At 42.1% G+C, this 19,328-nt stretch overlaps 1 protein-coding gene across 3 annotated transcripts in view; it reads left to right on the plus strand.

The window, feature by feature from the left end:
• LOC114669201 (breakpoint cluster region protein-like) overlaps positions 1–19,328 on the plus strand; it is a 407,369-nt gene that overhangs the window by 135,587 nt on the left and 252,454 nt on the right. For 2 of the 3 annotated variants that reach the window (XM_051921207.1, XM_028825379.2), the window contains exon 2: positions 13,826–14,010. The exons of the other annotated variant lie outside the window; for it this stretch is intronic. In XM_051921207.1, the coding sequence (XP_051777167.1) occupies positions 13,826–14,010 (185 nt within the window). The remainder of the gene's footprint in view (positions 1–13,825; positions 14,011–19,328) is intronic. 3 annotated transcript variants of the gene reach the window in all.

Raw genomic sequence — 19,328 nt, forward strand, 5'->3', positions numbered from 1 at the left:
TCTATCTATCTATCTATCTATCTATCTATCCATCCATCCATCCATCCATCCATCCATCCATCCATCCATCCATCCATCCATCCATCCATCCATCCATCCATCCATCCATCCATCACACACTATAGCTTAAGCCATCAAACAATAATCAAGCTTATATTTTATGCAGTGAACAGTAAAGAACTTTAGAGGTGTAGTACAATCTTTCATGTATTGTGTAGACCTGAAAGGCTGCTACTAAGGCTACACGACTGTCATTTTATGTTTTTATTTACATGCCTGTATGTTGCAGAATGAGCTGTCTAAAGTGGTTTGGCAATCACAAGGGCCAAATGCTGTTGTCTTCCTAATGCCAACATGACTTTTTGTCATGGGGTATGTCAGATTTGCCAGTCTCAGTCACTGATCTTGTCACCTCACTGTGTCAGATTACACAACTGGCAATCGCATCTCGTGTCGCATTTACTGGCTGAGCACCGTTCTTCCCGTGTGGTCATAGTCACCTCTTTTTCTGACAGCCAATAGCGTGTTCCCTGACAGAGCCAGCCCTGTACAAAGGACTAAACAGCTGCAGTGTTTTCAGCGGCAACCTCTGTCCTTGAATTCTTTATCCATTCTGTTGTGGTATATAAAATACAAGATATCAGATAGACAAGCTTCTCTTCAGTTTTTGAGGTCCACGGATGCCATGTTGCCTGACAGATCCGGTGCTGTGTGAACAGATAATATCTTTGGTGCGTTCAGCTGCAGTCCTGTCCCGTTTTTCTTTTTTTCCTTTCTGTTTTAGTTCTTAAAACATGAGACATCAGACAGACTAGCTTTTCATCTACTTACAAGGTTCAAAACAGGTGTGTTTCTTATTCTTCTCTGATAGGTTCTGTGCATTGTACTTCCAGATGACCATTCATTGGTTGTCCGCTCTCCTGCGTAAACGGCCTGTCCCTCTGACTATCATGGAAAATCAAACAGGTTTGATTTAATCCTAGCTAATTGCAGACTACTTGGTCTCAGTTGTCAGTTATGTGACATTAGGTGATTGTGTCCCTTCCTGCCTAAGATCATGTAAATGAAGGCTATGACTAGGAATTGCTGCAAAAGTCGTCTAATGTGACATGGGCTTTAGTCGATCAGAGTCGCGTCATAAGTCATTTGAGGAGAGTAAATCAGTGAGGAGATACGCATGGTAGAATGTGCTACAGTGGTAGGAAGGACAGTAACAATCCTGTAATTTCAATGAAGTGTAGAAAAAAATAAACCAGTGGTTTCCCTTTTGCGGGATACATTTAGTGAAACTATCAGGGTGCCGTATGTGATGCCGATGCTTGTCCTGTCTGCTACCCACTGAAGGTGAGCGCGGAACTGAGGCCATCATTTTAGTCTTACCAGGACATGGATGTGTTTAATTTGCACTGTAATCCAGATCGACACTTTGGATATCTGCCAGGCGGGCACATGGACCAGCTAGCCCTCCGAGGTATCGCAGTCATGATGTAGACTGCCTTACACCTAGAGACCCCTTCTTTATTTGAGAGATTTAATAAAATTGGAGAAAGATGTGTGTCTAATTTATCTCGTTCTGCCAGGCTCTGCCAAGGCTTTCTTCTAATTCAAGTTCAATAGCTGCACAGTACAGATTGTAAAAATAAAGCTCATGCACATTTTAGACCCCAGCTTTGTCTGTAAAACTAAGAGATTTTTATTTTTTTTGGTAACGCTCTATAAGCTTCTTTCATGCGCCCTTTTGTATTCTTATCCTTTTCATTTGTTCGATAGAAAACTGCATTTTTTCACTTCCTACCTATAATTATGAGTAAAATAAGGGCTCCTGCACCCGAAATAATAGTATTTAATGCAACGCTTTGCCTTCTGTCAGCCCAATTTGTAACATCTTTTATCAGTCTTCCCCAGTGCTGATCTCAGTGCGGCCTGCTTTTACACCAGCATTCAAGTACTCCTCTGACATTGTCTTTAAATTGGCCTTCCTCCTTTATCAAATAAATGTCGTGAAAACATTCCCCGCAGCAACATCTAGAAGACATCGCCTAGCTCGTCAGTGAGTATCTGTGCTTCTCATAATTGGCATGCGCTAATAGAAATAGCAATTACTGACTATCAAAGAATTTATTAATTTGTTGTGTAGTGAAAGTGATTTTGGTTAGTAGAGTCTTCTCACTGCTGCCTGACAACAGATCAGTCCTGGACTCTTTGGAACTTGAGGGTTTCATCCCAGGGTCCAAATACACTTAAGATGGTAACATTTGGCTTGCTGTGGAGGAGTGTCACTGCTTTAGGCTAGGCTAATGTTAAAAATGGCATAATGTAGGCACAGAAACTGAGTATATCAAGGATTGGTGGCTTAACTCTTTCAGGGCTGATGTCGACTCTTGTCAAAATTCAGGGGTAGAGGACAGTAATCAGCTGTAAACTGTGACAAAACTCGCCCTTACATTTTAGTTCGACTCTCTTTGCTAGAAGGAAAGTTACATAGCTTTGTTGATTTAACCTCGATTCCCTAAGCGTGCATGAGTAGCGAAGAGTAAACAACCTCTTGAATGGCATCGACTTCTGGTGAGAGACCAAAGTACAAAGCAATAATTTCGTTGAATAGGACTTGTTGGAGTCAGCAAGTGATCTGGAGATGGACATTGAAAATGAAAGTGAGGTACCAGCAACATCTGATTGGTCCCCAGCTGATTGCAGCTGATGGGAGGACCACCACTTACGATGACAAGAGGTACAAACCATGTTGCATCACACTGTGACTGCCACCACCACCCACCTGCTGTGCAAAGACAGCCAGGCAGCCGGCTAACCGTGCATTCCTGCTGACCATCGAGGCACACCCGTACAGCCACTTCTGCCAGAGATGCCGAACATGCGCCAACAGCAGCCACAGCACATAGCAACAGACGTTTTACATTGATTTATGTGTGAAACCATTGCTTTGTGTGCTTTTCAGAAAATTGAGTTTTTTTGGAAAAAATATTCAGCCCTCAAAGAGTTAATAGGAAGATTTAACAGCTAAAGTTTAGGGATGCCAAATCTCTGAGGGCTACTAGAGACGTTCATTTGATGCAGCAGAACAGCAGAGACAGTTGTTCTGTTGACACAGTGCTTTAATAGATGATTGTTAGATGATTGATAGATGACAGATAGACATACAAGCAGGAAAGGCTTTTTAAATAGATAAATAGGTGTGAAAGGCACTATATAATTGATAGATACTTCCTTCATCCCCTCAGGGAAATCCAGGTATCCAGTAGCTCGAACACATCAGTTAAAATTGTTAGCAATTATTATAAAAGCAAGGAAAAAAACATAAATAAATAAAAAGTGCAAATTGGTCAGTTGTTACAGAGTGGTGAGCTGGTCATGGATCACAGCAGCAGGAACAAGTAATCTTGTAAAACGTTCTGTTCTACAGTGCAGTGAGACAAGCCGACTGCTACGTTTATTTCTCTGACTCGCCAAAATGTTATGGAGAGGCTGACTGCTATCGTCAAAAATGGCCTCTACCTTCTTCCCAAAACACCTTTCCACCAGAATTCCCAGTGAATCTACAGTCCTGCCCAGCACCTTCTTCACCAGCTTGTCCAGCCTCTTAGTATTCTTATCTGTCATTCTGCCACCACAACAAATGGCAGCAAAAAAGAGGACACTGGAGACAAATGTCTGGTAGAACAAAGACAAGAGCGCATTTTGCTACATATTATCAGAGGTTTCTGTGTTCACAGACCAGTCCAGTCTGTCATCAAGGTGGACTCTTAGATACTGAAAAGTCTGCACCATGTCAGTGTCCTGTCCTCGGATGTTAAGAGGCTGAATTGGGGAGCTTAGACCTCCAGAAATCCACAGTCCTCTCCTTGGTCTTCGTTGTGTTCAGAGCCAGACAGTTCTTATTGCTCCAGTCACTGGTAGCTCCAATCAGATCCCTATATTCCCTTTCCTTTCCATTCCTTACACACGTCACAATAGCTGTATCATCAGAGTACTTCTGAATTTGGCAAAAATCTGACTTATATTTAAAGTCTGTGGTGTATAATATGAACAGGAATGACTAAAGACATCTGATTCTTTGTAACTTCTTGTGCTGCTTGAATGTGAAAAGAAGACCAAGCTTGTTAATTTCGAAGGTCGCAATTTTTCATGGAGGTTGCTTTTTGTATGGGGAGCAATTGAAATCAACATGGAGTGGGTTCAATGGAGAAGACACAATCAATTAAGAGAAGATGATTTTATTTGTAATTGTAAAAACCAAACGTTGGACAGGATGCTGTTTTTTTTTTTTTTTTTTCCTCCCCTCTGGACGCACTGGGCACTGGGCCAATAAACATAATCTGTAAATCTTTGGGATGCGGGGGAGACTGGACTTCCTGAGAAAGCCCACACAGACATGGTGATAACACACACAGGCATCGCAGACAGACAGTGACTGGAAGTGCGAGGTACCACGCTGACCCTTCATAGCTGAAATCCCAGGATTAATCTTGGCTTTTTTTTTAAGGGTTTCTACTTTCTGGCAGGTGATATCAGTCAGTTTTGGTTAAAAATGCAGTCAGTGATTTTCGACTTTATTGTTTAATGGATGAGCTGCAAATGTGGGGTTCCTTTCATTCCTTTGTTTTTCTTCTTGCTGCCACTCCTGTTTTTTGATGTGAGTGATGCCAGGCTATACCCCGTTGTGGTGCATGGAGCCTGTAAGCGTGGATGCCTGTCACATGGACAATAGCACTGGATGGCAGCCCCTAATTTCCTCATTACTACAATTACAGTTTAATACCTCTTAATAACTGGTTTTAACAACAAGTGACAGTAATGGAAATGAGTGCTAGTCTGTCATTATTCCTGCAGGGGGATTTTAATACATCGTCAAAGTGATCTTTATTTGTTTTTTTTTAATTAAGTAATTAATAATGACAGTATGTGTTGGGGTTTGGAGTGACACTTTGTGTACTGGTATAATGTGCACCTGAGGTGTCTCTGTCACATGGAGCACTTAAAAGGCAAAGTTTGTGACCTGTTGGGGACACACTAACACAAAAACATGCTGATGTTACTTCTGTTTATTCTGTAGCTATGTTGTGTTCCATTTGACCTGGAAAGTCATAATTTTTGAGTTACATGAAGGAAGTTTCAACTGGAATGCACACACATGTTGGATTTCCTCCTCGAAAGTCAAAAGAGCCTCAGAAGAGCCACAACCTCAGAATCCAAGATGGCTGCACCTCACATCAAAAGAAGTGAAAGCTGTACTGTTTATTAGATTGATAGATAGATAGATGTGAAAGGCACTATATGATAGATAGATAGATACTTTATTAATCCCAAGGGGAAATTCACATACTCCAGCAGCAGCATACTGATAAAAAACAATATTAAATTAAAGAGTGATAACAATGCAGGTATACAGACAGTAACTTTGTATGATGTTAACGTTTACCCCCCTGGTGGAATTGAAAAGTCGCATAGTGTGGGAGAGGAACAATCTCCTCAGTCTGTCAGTGGAGCAGGACGGTGACAGCAGTCTGTCGCTGAAGCTGCTCCTCTGTCTGGAGATGATCCTGTTCAGTGGATGCAGTGGATTCTCCATGATTGACAGGAGTCTGCTCAGTGCCCGTCGCTACGCCACGAATGTCAAACTGTCCAGCTCCGTGCCTACAATAGAGCCTTTCTTCCTCACCAGTTTCTCCAGGCGTGAGGCGTCCTTCTTCTTTATGCTGCCTCCCCAGCACACCACTGCATAGAAGAGGGCACTCGCAACAACCGTCTGAGAGAACATCTGCAGCATCTTATCGCAGATGTTGAAGGACGCCAGCCTTCTAAGGAAGTATAGTCGGCTCTGTCCTTTCTTGCACAGAGCATCAGTATTGGCAGTCCAGTCCAATTTATCATCCAGCTGCACTCCCAGGTATTTATAATTCTGCACCCTCTGCACGCAGTCACCTCTGATGATCACGGGGTCCATGAGGGGCCTGGTCCTCCTAAAATCCACCACCAGCTCCTTGGTTTTGCTGGTGTTCAGTTGTAGGTGGTTTGTGTCACATCATTTAACAAAGTCCTTGATTAGGTCCCTATACTCCTCCTCCTGCCCACTTCTGATGCAGCCCACGATAGCAGTGTCGTCAGCGAACTTCTGCACGTGGCAGGACTCCAAGTTGTATTGGAAGTCCGATGTATATAGGCTGAACAGGACTGGAGAAAGTACAGTCAGTCCCCTGTGGCGCTCCTGTGCTGCTGACCACAATGTCAGACCTGCAGTTCCCGAGACGCACATACTGAGGTCTGTTTGTAAGATAGTCCACGATCCATGCCACCAGGTGTGAATCTACTCCCATCTCTGTCACCTTGTCCCTGAGGAGCAGAGGTTGGATGGTGTTGAAGGCGCTAGAGAAGTCCAGAAACATAATTCTTACAGCACCACTTCCTCTGTCCAAGTGGCACTTAATTATTAATTAGCACTTAATTACTTATTAGCACTTCTGTCTATTTGTGTCTCATTAAATCTGTCGCTTGCACATGCACGCCTGTTCAACATCTATCTGTGGACATGCAGCTACCATGTCTGGGTATTCAAAATATCGTCTTACGTGTTGTTTTTTGGTAGTTGTCTATATATTCCAAAAGATCCAGCACAGTAGTTTTTCTTGGTTGTTTTCTGAACGATTTACTGGAACACGGTCGACTTGGGTGTGGCGACATTCCCAGCTCCGACTTCCAAAATAAATGGAACACCGCATTCGTTGTTTGCTCAAATCAAAAGTTACTGTGTCACTTGAGGCAGCAGAGTATAGTGATGAAGGATTCGGGCTTCTTGCTGGCCTTGTGTAAAGCTCGAGAAGGAAGGATGTGCTTTATGTAAAGTGCCCCGGGGATCTTGTTGCCTGATTCATACAAAGGCGAGGAATGGTCCTGGTCTCCATTTGTAACCCACATTAACAGTGTTCATGAAAGTGAGTGTGTGGTGCTCCTCCTAAACAGCTCTCTCCAGCGATACAATGAAGCCGCTTACCCTGGAGCAGCTGCACTTTCAAATCTATTTATTTGATGAGGATGGAGTGCTAGACTGCCAACATGGCAATGAATGGAATGAACAGAAGGATATCATGTTTGCATGTTATTGTTGGAAGCCTGATTTTTTTTTTGTGCTCTGCTCAACCTACTTGAATTCTGTCAGCTGTCTAAAGATCTGCGTGCCCTGCCTTATGTGTTGTAGTCTTGCCAGGGTTGTTCTGCACTGATGTCTAACGTAACAAAGAGGCTTTTTAGTGAGCCTTGTTTTTATTTTTTGGTGTAGTTGCCAACCTTATTTTTTTACTTTGCCCTGTAATGGACCTGCAGCCCCTCTAACATTGCCTATTTCTGGTTTGGCATGTTAGCCCTGGCCAAGAATGGGTGTAATTTATTGAAAATTTTCAGGGGTGTGCTGCACTGAAATGGAACAAAGGAGACTTAGGATAGGGCAAAGACAAATAAGACTTCCAGAAATTCAGATCTCCATCTTTGCATTAGTGCCTTTATCGACCAGGGTATACTCACTAGAAATCTAAAGATTAATGCATAAAGATAATTCTCCATTGAGCAGCCACAACATTACAACCAATAACCCTAATATTGTGTAGGTCTCCCTTGTGTCACCAAAACAGTTCTAACCCATGTACTCCACGAGACCTCAGAAGGTGTTCTGTGATAGCAGAACATTGCCTAGGGCAACACACTACCTCTTCTGGCTTCTCATAGTGCATCCTTCTGCCATCTCTTACACATTTAAACAATGCACATGCACCTGGCCGTTCATATTATGTAAAAAACGAGATTCATCAGACTAGATCAGCTTCTTCTATTGCTTCATGGTCCAGTTCAGTTATTCACATACCCATAGCAGACACTTTACATGGTAATCATGGGGCAGCATGGGCACTCTGGCAAGCCTGTGTGTACTGACACCTTTCTTTCTCACGGCCACCATTTAGTTTTTGTAGCAATTTGTAGTAGTGGAGCTCTTCTGTGGGACCAGGCAGGATTGACCAGCCTTTGCTCCCCACACGCTTCAGTGAGCTGGTAGCTGGTTCACCAGTTATCCTTCTTTGGGCCACTTTTGGTAGGTATTAACCACTGCATAGTGGGAACCTGCAGTTTTGGAGATGCTCTGACCGAGTTATCTATCCAGCACACTTTGGCCTTTGTCAGTGGCGCTGAGATCGCTATCGCTATTACCTTGCTGCCTAATATATCCCAACCCTTTTTCAGGAGCCATTGTTATGAGATAATCATTGTTATTCACGCCACCTAGTAGTGCCTTTAATGGTGCATGCTCTCAGCTCTCAGAAGTTACCAGATTGGAGATGTAGTGATTCAGCAAGTTCAGAATGGGGATGGAAACCCATTGGCCAGATGGGGACAGTTGTCCCGTATTAAATTCTGAGATTTACAGGCAGTACAGTGGAACCTCGGTTTGTGAGTAACTTGGTTTACAAGTGTTTTGCAAGACGAGCTAAAATTTTTAATAAATTTTGACTTGATAAACGAGCGAGGTCTTGCAATACGAGTAGTATGTATACGCTTTGTCTGCTGAGCATCATGTGATCACAACTGAGCTGATGGTTCTTCTCTCTCTTGCTGCGGGATTGTGGGTAATCATCTCCTATTCTCCGTCTTAGTTGGCGTGCCTCACTCATATAGTCAACCTCCGTATGCGTGTATACTGTTTACTACAGCATTGTGACTCTGTGTGTGTGTGTGCTGTGACATGTGAGTCCCCGTCTTGCACCCCAAAACACGAAGCTGAGTCTCAGTACTTTAGCAACACCAGCTTTATTCAGCTTGAAACGGCAGCAGCGCGGTTATTTATTGTAGCGGGATCTGCCGCTCTCCTATACACAGACACAGCAGTCAGGCAGGGCCCTGCGCATTTATAATGTTCCTGGTATCACCCATCGACGGCAGGCGCTTATAGCATGTCCGCGATGTTTTCGGATTCGCTTTTACGGCGAACTGCTACAGCGCTGGGAGACTGCGATTGCTTTGGGACGCTCTTCCGCGTGTCATCCCGTTGGGTGCAATCCCACAAGAGTTTAGAAACTCGCTCACACCAGCCATGATTCTTTTTAAAGGTAAAGTGCAAGTTAATTTGTTTTATGTATTTTTACTTTATATTTTGTATTAATCATTTTTATATGAATAGTTTTGGGCTGTGGAACAAATCATCTGAGTTTCCATTATTTCTTATGAGGAAATTCGCTTTGATACACGAGTGCTTTGGACTGCGAGCACGTTTCCCGGAACGAATTATGCTCACAAACCGAGGTATTATACGGGGTTTAAATAAATAAATCAGTTCCCGAGAACGTGCAGGCTCAGAATGGGTGCGGATGATGGTGCTGCACTGGGGTTTCCTGCACACTCGACACACAACTGTGAGTGGATCAGTCAGATGTCTCATTCACAGTTTGTAGGTGGCGGAGGGTCTCATCTGCACCTGATTGGGCAGTATGAAGAAGCCTGCACGGCAGACAGATAAGACAGAAAAGAAAACGAAGGACAGGAGGAGATCAGAAGGAAGGTGAGGAGCCTGGGCCTGAAGAAGGGTGCTCCTATTGAACAGGAAGGGAGTAGGCAGCGGCCTGTTATGCAGTGTCTCCTGCAGATGCCAAGGCACTGGTGGTTGGAGGCGTATGCGGTTGAGCGCAGTGCCCCATGGTTGCAGTTGATTGTTTTCAATAAAAGCACTTGACACTTTCTTACCTGCCCTTTGCTGTAAGTGTGTGTCCTCCTTAGCCCGGCTCATCTCGGTTCATGACTGTCAACGGCTTCGGGTCAAAGAGGCTCCAGGAAATGACAAGGCAGCGTGGAGCCAACCTGGACTGTCAGAGTTGGCCTTGGTCATCAGGACTGATGCTAGTGTTTGTTTTCATCAGCTTCATTTTCAGCTGGCCATATCTCATTTGTTCTGAGATTTGCTCAGTGGTCAACATAATGTGTTGTGTGGTTCAGGAATTTGCTGCAAGCCTTGTGTTAGAGAATATTTGTGCAGGTCAGTTGAACATGTGCTCTGTGGAGAGTGCGATACAAGAACAAATAACAACTTGAATTAAATTGAACAGCTGCTTATTACAAGAGCGTCTCAAGCCTGGTGTTAGAATGTTGAGTTGTGTTAGGCCACCGATTTACAGGCAGAACAATGTTGGGGGGTGGAAGTGTTTTATGAATAAACTCATTTACTTGTATTTTTTTTTTCTTGCATATCGTGGTACCTTTTGATCATATTTATTTAATGAATAATAATGAATTAACTGTAAAGTAATTTTACACCATTTAGTATTACTTTTGTATTGTTTTACTTTATCATTTTCTCACTGTGGGCGGCACGGTGGCGCAGTGGGTAGCGCTGCTGCCTCGCAGTTGGGAGATCTGGGGACCTGGGTTCGATTCCCGGGTCCTCCCTGCGTGGAGTTTGCATGTTCTCCCCGTGTCTGCGTGGGTTTCCTCCGGGTGCTCCGGTTTCCTCCCACATTCCAAAGACATGCAGGTTAGGTGGATTGGCGATTCTAAATTGGCCCTAGTGTGTGCTTGGTGTGTTTGTGTGTGTCCTGTGGTGGGTTGGCACCCTGCCCAGGATTGTTTCCTGCCTTGTGCCCTGTGTTGGCTGGGATTGGCTCCAGCAGACCCCCATGACCCTGTGTTCGGATTCAGCGGGTTGGAAAATGGATGGATGGATGGATTTTCTCACTGTTGAGATTCTGTAAAATTGCTTGGTGGTTATACAGCTGTTTAAAAGCTGCTATGCTTTTCTGTCGCCTTTAATTTTTTTTTTGTCTTTGTAATAAGCATGAAATTCACGCATTTGTATAGTAACAGATGTGATCTGGGAATGTGAGTAGGCAGAAGGCTGTTCCTCCATTTTCCTACAGATTGGTAGACATTAGTAGTAGTCGTCGTGTGTTATTAGTTACATTTATGAATTTCATTGGTATAATATGTTAATGTGTGTGTGCTGAAATCTCGCAAAAACTGCACTGCCAGATACAGACAGCTGTTTGTTTTATAATTAACTGTCAGGTTTGTTCTCATCAACATTTTATTAGACTGGCTAGCAGGGCAGACACAGTTCCCCATTTCTGGAGATCAGCAGAAAGAGCAAAGCCATTGAGTCATGGATTCTTGTCGTTTTCCTGAACAACATTTCCAAGATGCTCTTGGGAGAGAGAGAGAGATTTTCATTACCAGGGCTTTAAACCCATTCTCTTTATGTTGAAGCTTGTGCAGTCACTTAGTTCTAGAAGTTTGATGATGGAGGGTTTTGGAGGTAAAATTTTCATGATTAAAGTAGTTAATATTTGTATCTTGGATGACTGGCGAGTTTTTAAGTCAGGTTTTTTTGCTCACACTCTCATTGCATTCAAATTGCATTTACAACACGCTACACTTAAATATATTTTTGGGAGGTAACTGGTTTTCAAGTTCGACTGAAACCATGAATACATAGTGTGAGAATTTTTTCAATAAATAATAAAACGTTCACAAAAACAAAGTGTTGGGGACCTTCCCCATATATTGTCCTGCGTACAAAGTAGCAAAATAAATGATCAAAAAACCGCAGAGGTAACATTTGACAACGTTTATATTACAAAATGGCGTTTTTATATAGTTGTATTGTGGGAATAGGAAATGGTTGGCAGGAGGTGACGTTGCAACAGGAAACGGAAACAACGTCGTTTGATGAAAACCAGAAGTAATGTATTTTTGGAAGCGTCAGAAGTGACGTAATCTCACGTGACCGGAAGTGAAGTTGTGGTGGCCATTTTGGAACCCAAAAATGGTGTTATTTATTTTCCTTCGGTTTTCCTGTGGAGAGAAGAGATTCCGGTAAATACCACGTGACAACCCTTCATCTCACGATGTTTCACTCACCTTTAGGCTTTTTGACTGCCTCCTAATCGCACGTGTGTGACAATAGCCATAAAGAAAAGCATGCAGAAGACATTGATGATATAAATGTTTTTTAAATTGACATTGCTGAGATATCATCATCACACCATTCTGTAGCCTACCTAAACGCGAAAGCTTGCAGGTTGACATAAAAGGGAGAGCCATCAAAACATTTTCATACCTCATTGACATCAACTTCTTTTCCTTTTGAATGTATGATTCCTCATAGGGAACAATTAAACCCCCTGTAATTTTTAAACGTATGGTTTGGATGAAATAAATTTAGAAAGGCGAATCGATCCATAGACTCTTGCAGTAATACGACAACAGTCAATAAAAGCAAAAGAAGATTAGTGTAGGGAGTCGTACAGCACCATCTGTTGACATAGATATGAACTACAAGATGTCAGAAACTTGACTCAAGAGTCATGGAAAGGTTTGGGGCAGCCACCCGTATAATTGATTTCCTGGCTGCAAAGTTGAGCAAGTAAATACAGCACTGCTGTGTACAAAACCGAGTCCAAAACAGAACGGAGGGAATAGGGAAAAGGTGCAGGCTTTTAAAGGGGAAGATAGGAAGTGAGGTCATAAAGGTCGGGCTCATGAAGGTCTTCAGCCACTGGTTCGAGTCCGGACGTGACATCACAGGGGCCGGAGTCGGCAAGGTCTCCTTCCATTGGCTCGGTCCCGGAAGTGACGTCAAGAGAGCCAGGTGGAATCTCCCGTGAATGGTCTACACGAAAGGGAGAAAAAGAGTCAGTGCACTCTGCCACATCCCGGTATGCCTCGGAACTGCCCTCACTCAAGCCCTTTAGCTGCCTCCCATGCGCATGTGTGTGACAAAGGTAAATGTGGGACTTCACATCGGTTAAGATAACAATCTTGTGAAAAATGACTCAAATTGAGTAATGCTTCATAATGTGAACTACATGAAACGCTGTTTTAATTTTGTAATTTTGTTTGCTTTCTAACTTTTTGAACTTCACAAAAACACTTGCTTTAGAGGTGAAATTCAACTCCTAACTCTTATGAGTTGCATATATGCCAGTGATATGATAAAAGGACATGAAATAAGATGTAATGCTGTAGTTCCACCATCTTTAGTGAGGTCTGGTGCTGTCAAAGGGGTCAGCCATTGATAATTATTCACTTTACAGCATAGGTGCACGTGTGTGTTGTAAATTTGGGCCAATGTGTTTGTAATTTTTTTTCATTTTTAATGATTTTATTTATTAGACCTCTGCTATCCTGAATTGGGTCTAATAGGTTTAAGTATGTTAGAATACTTTTAAAACACATGTATGTATGGAAAAACAGTCAAGCGTCCCAGTCACCTAACTGTTACGCCACAAGCATCACACTTATTAAAGTGTATGAAACAGGAGGAAAAGTAAAGCAAGCTGTTGTAAGTGAGGTGTTAGTAGCGCAAAAGGGGGCAATTAGTGTTCTCATCTGTTCATAAAACAGGACAATGCTGAACTGTCTGCAATTTTGCCGCCACGATGGGACATCAAAGCGAGGTGCATGCCTGTTTAGTTACAAGTGATAAAGAACAGAAGTGCTGACTACATGAAAATCTGACTCAATATATTTGGCTTTGCCCGCACACCCCCTGTACCACAGGCTGTTTCCTTAATTAAGTTCACTCCTGGTTACAATTACGATTGTTTTTCTAATTTACCGTTATTTTGTTAATTTTCTTTTAAGTTGGTTGGTCACTTTTGTCAAGAGGGGAGATTTATTTTTCATTTTTATGCAAAATTTGACATTTTGTACTGAGCGAAGAACAAAATGTTCATCACGGAGGTCTGCCTTATTTTTTCCAGATGCCATATAATTCAGTTCTCAGTGTCCTGTTTCTGTCTCTGCCTTCGTACTGAGTCTTTTTCATTTTTCTCCTCAGATGCCTCCTTCAGTGGGACACCACCTACTTACGGCTATGATGCTGACCGAGCAGAGGAGCAGCGGCGACACCATGACATGATGCCGTACATTGATGATTCCCCGTCGTCTTCCCCTCATCTCAGCTCTAAGAGTCGGGGCAGCAGAGACACGTTGTCCTCTGGATCTTTGGAGTCCTCTAAATCGGTATGGCTACTGATGTGCTATTATGCGCTATTATCAGATACGGGTGTTAGGCCCAATTTACTCTGTGTCCATCTTACCAGTCACCAGTACAAAACATTACAGATAGTCCTTAATTAATTTTTCTTATGTGTGATAGTTTTATGATTTTTATATGTAAGGGTCACAAAGCAGCTTAAATAGTTTTTCTGCCCTCCTGGCTGTAGTGTTTGTAAGAGGGTATGCAGTATACAATTATATGACTGCATCCGTGATTCGACTTCAGGGTGGCGGCCATTTGTCTCAGGGCTGCCCAGTTTTACAACACAACTAATAGAAGTTTTGTCTCTTCTAAGTTTTCCGTTGCAGTTATCTTAGTGGCCTGATTAAAAAGAATCATCTAAAACATCATTTAGCATTAGACAACATTTCTGAATGTCAAACATCATCAGGCGGAGTGGTGGCTCTGAGGCTAGGGATCTGCACTGGCAATCGGATCCCGTAAATGCCAAAAAAAGGGACTCTGCTCTATTGGGCTCTTGAGCAAGGCCCTTAACCTGCAATTGCTGAGTGATTTGAGTAGTGAGAAAAGCGCTATATAAATGTAAAGAATTATTATTATTATTAATTATAAACAGTATTTATGTATGATATGGATGGACTCCATCCACTCTTTGTGTGATGTGCAGAGGTTCTGCTCCTAAGTATGCAGTAGACATGAGCCTGGGGTTTATACAAATTATCTATGCATGCTTCTCAGGTCTGTTACTAAAAGGTCCCCCGTGATGCAACAATACCAGGTTTGGCTTGCAGTTAGAAGTGTAACAGAGGAGGTGGCGAGAAATAAGCTTGTGATCGGCTTTCAATTTTACGTCGTAATGTAGTGCAGTGCCGCCAAGTGGTAGACCAACAAAGTAAAATTTTTGTAAACCCAATAATATACCGTATTTTTTGCTCCTTAACACTAGAATTACCAGAGCCTACGAAAAAACTCGTAAATCCGTCCCACCTTAAATCGCGTCTTAAAGCCGTTTGCACATCTCCGCCAGAGTCTTTTGTCATCTAAATGTGCTGATAAACAAAAGCTTCTAGCAGCCAGCTATTCCATCCCCCCACCGACTTAGCATGAACTCCTAGCTCATGCCTTGCCTTGATTTGATTAGTTGGGATTGAAGTGGAGTTTTACAGTGGAAATAATTCGAGCGTTATTTGGAATACACGCATTTCATGTGTGTCCCGTTTCTACAGTATAGTAGTAGTCTGTGCAAACATATTTTTAAAACAGAAACGTTTTTCATATTCTAAAAGTAAATGACAAAATGTAGGCATAAACTATATAACGTATGAAGCCTGAAGTCCAAATTTTAAAGAAACACTTTCACAAAAGGTACAAATAAGAGAACACGTGCGCTTTTCTTCAAAAGTATAACTGCACAAAAAAAAAAGCCGCGTTAGCATGCCACATTGACACTTTTACTACGACTGCCGCGGTGGCGTAATGGTATCAGCTTCTGACTGGGGATCAGAGGGTGGCGAGTTCGATCCCGCATGGCTCTTATTCTTACATTTTTAGAATAACAACATAAATTTCTTTTCAGTCTGTAACAGCCGGTGTAACTTATCATACTGGTAAAGGTTAGCTTTTTTTTTTTTTTTTTAATTCACTTTTCATTCCCGCAGTCGATGCATACTAACGCCCCCCCCCCCCCCCCACCAAAGGGTTCTGACACATAAACGCTGGCGAAGCTGCCTTCCTTCGTATCTCACCGTCACTTGATTTTCTTTTTATTCAGTGTTATTGAGTGTTCCTGCCAGTCCCCACATGTTGCTGTATGCTGTTTCTTTTGTACTCCAGGACATGCAGAGGAGAGAATGATTTCACATTATTTATGCTGTTTTCACATAAAGACTGCAGTATACTCGTGACTGCATTCTCGTACCAATGCACTTTTTCCATCACCTTTTCCTGTAAGAAGCAATGTACTCACTTCTCTCTATGCTGTGGTTTCTATTACACACCTGAAAGAGACAATATATGTGAAAACTTCATCGCACTAATGCAATATTATTTGAAAACGAACAGTGTCAGATCAGGTGTGAAAATTTTATGTGGGATACGAAGAAGGCAGCTTCGCCAGCGTTTATGTATCAGAACCCTTTTGGGGGGGGGGGGGGGCGTTAGTATGCATCGACTGCGAGAATGAAAAGTGAATTAAACAAAAAAAAAAAAAAAAACCTAACCTTTACCAGTATCTCACATAACATTTTCACACCTGATCTGACGCTGTTCGTTTTCAAATAATATTGCATTAGTGCGATGAAGTTTTCACATATATTGTCTCTTTCAGGTGTGTAATAGAAACCACAGCATAGAGAGAAGTGAGTACATTGCTTCTTACATGAAAAGGTGATGGAAAAAGTGCATTGGTACGAGAATGCAGTCACGAGTATACTGCAGTCTTTATGTGAAAACAGCATAAATAATGTGAAATCATTCTCTCCTCTGCATGTCCTGGAGTACAAAAGAAACAGCATACAGCAACATGTGGGGACTGGCAGGAACACTCAATAAAACCGAATAAAAAGAAAATCAAGTGACGGTGAGATACGAAGGAAGGCAGCTTCGCCAGCGTTTATGTGTCAGAACCCTTTTGGGGGGGGGGGGGGGGGGGCGTTAGTATGCATCGACTGCGGGAATGAAAAGTGAATTAAAAAAAAAAAAAAAAAAGCTAACCTTTACCAGTATGATAAGTTACACCGGCTGTTACAGACTGAAAAGAAATTTATGTTGTTATTCTAAAAATGTAAGAATAAGAGCCATGCGGGATCGAACTCGCTACCCTCTGATCCCCAGTCAGGAGCTGATACCATTACGCCACCGCAGCAGATGTAGTAAGAATGTCAATGTGGCATGCTAACGCGGCTTTTTTTTTGTGCAGTTATACTTTTGAAGAAAAGCGCACGTGTTCTCTTATTTGTACCTTTTGTGAAAGTGTTTCTTTGATATATGGACTTCAGGCTTCATACGTTATATAGTTTATGCCTACATTTTGTCATTTACTATTAGAATATGAAAAACGTTTCTGTTTTAAAAATGTGTTTGCACAGACTACTACTATACTGTAGAAACGGGACACACATGAAATGCGTGTATTCCAAATAACGCTCGAATTATTTCCACTGTAAAACTCCACTTCAATCCCAAATAATCAAATCAAGGCAAGGCATGAGCTAGGAATTCATGCTAAGTCAGTGGGGGGATGGAATAGCTGGCTGCTAGAAGCTTTTGTTTATCAGCACATTTAGATGACAAAAGACTGGCGGAGATGTGCAAACGGCTTTAAGACGCGATTTAAGGTGGGACGGATTTACGAGTTTTTTCGTAGGCTCTGGTAATTCTAGTGTTAAGAAGCACCTGACCATTAGACGCACCTAAGTTTAGAGGAGGAAAACAAGAAAAAAATATATTCTGAACCAAATGGTGTACAAATATATTTAATAAAATATAGCAGAATAATATTTCAACCATGTAAAGTCAACAGCGATATTAAGAACCATCATCACTGTCATTAACAAATGAGGAGAGACTTTAAGGTTCAAGCACTCTTCTAGTTTTCTGGAAACCCCAAGAACTGCTCATCGCTAGTGTCAGAAGTTATGAAGCTCAGTTGCTCACAATCACTTTGCAGAAGCACTTACCTATCATAACGTGGCATAACCTGTCCAAAGCCACTAGGGGACAAAGCACATTTGGACCAATGCTCCCTGAAGTTATGTCGCCAGTTTAGTCCCATCTCTATTTGTAATGCCACAAAGCTCTTTATCTCATCTTTTTTTGTGGGTTTCCACTTTGAAAAATGAGAATGTGGTGCAAGCGCAGCCCGCGATTCAAAAATTGCTCTGCAAACCTGTTTATCTCGTCTGACAGTAGCTGAAAAGCAGCCTCAGGAAACAACAGCCTGAAGTAGTCCAGTGGCTGGTAATCGGTCGTGTCCAACAGCAAGCCGTGCAGTCTTGTGAAGTCCAGTAGCCAGTTTGGCTCCCACGGATCAATGTCTGGGTATTCTTCCCACACGAACATTGCCGTAGGTGCATTGGCTGCGCAAATGCGCTCAGCTGGGGCGGCATCGGCTGGTGTCCGATCAGCTGATGCCAGTTCCTCACTCTGTTGCTCGATCTCCTGATTACTCGCAACAAAATCAGATTTTGATAAATCGGAGTCCGACTCAGCGATAATGCACAAAACATCGTCTACCAAGTATTTCGTTTTCTGCACTCGCTTCGCTCCCTCGTGAGATGTCGATGCCATCTTGCCTTTGTTTACATTTCATAACTCATGCACACGCAAGGATTAGATGCCGAGTCAATGTGTTTAACATTCCTCCAAGCAGAAAGGGAATGCCTGTGACGTGACAATGAGTTTTGTCGCCACAGCTGATTGTCGCCCTCTACCCCTGGTTGTCTTCCATCTACTTACTTAGCCAGTATAGTCCTTCAAACCACAACTGTACAATGCACTTGTTTGTACAATACAAGAACTGACAGTAGAAATGAGTTACCTTGGAGTGTCAAAGGGAGCCACTGATGGGGATTGAATTTATAACCAACGCCACGGGGGGTCACACTCCCTGCAAATATGTTGATTTTTACTGTGGCATTTTGAAATGTTTTTTCCATTATAAAAGAGAAAAATGTTAAAGGAATACTCCACCCAATAATATTATATATTTTTTAATGTTACTTAATCGTGTAGTTTATAGTGAGGAAGACACAGATCTTCAACTCTAACACACAGCATTGTGGGAGTGACCTCATCCCTGTTTACATTCAGTGCTGGCAGTAAAAGGAAGTAACTGTTAATAATATTTTACCAGAAAATGCACACAATTTTAAAGTTTTGACTTGTGGATTATGTGACACGAGTTACATGCAAATTTTTATTCTTCTTATCGACTCATTTGGAACTGCTCAGCAGTGCTCACCTGATGATCACATTGAATTTAAATATTCAGTATTTAATTTCTCCATGAAAACTTGAGATTAAAACTTTTTTTCGGCCACCACTACCAACTACATGGGGTAAGTAACAATTTAAAAAAAATATATATATATATTTAATTTTATGATGGAATATTCCTTTAAATCATTACAAAGAATTAATTTATCCATCTAGATGGCTATAATGAAAACATTCAGCCATCCTGAAGGTCAGTGTTGACAATTAAGTTCTTTTCTTGCAGGCTACAGCTGATGTTCTCACTGCCTCTTTTGTTTGTGATGTTGCTGATGTCAAATCAGGGAGTAATATGTTGACATTTGACTTAAAATAAATAACCTTTTAC

This window comes from Erpetoichthys calabaricus, chromosome 18 (assembly GCF_900747795.2).
Source record: "Erpetoichthys calabaricus chromosome 18, fErpCal1.3, whole genome shotgun sequence".
Classification (NCBI taxonomy): domain Eukaryota; kingdom Metazoa; phylum Chordata; class Cladistia; order Polypteriformes; family Polypteridae; genus Erpetoichthys; species Erpetoichthys calabaricus.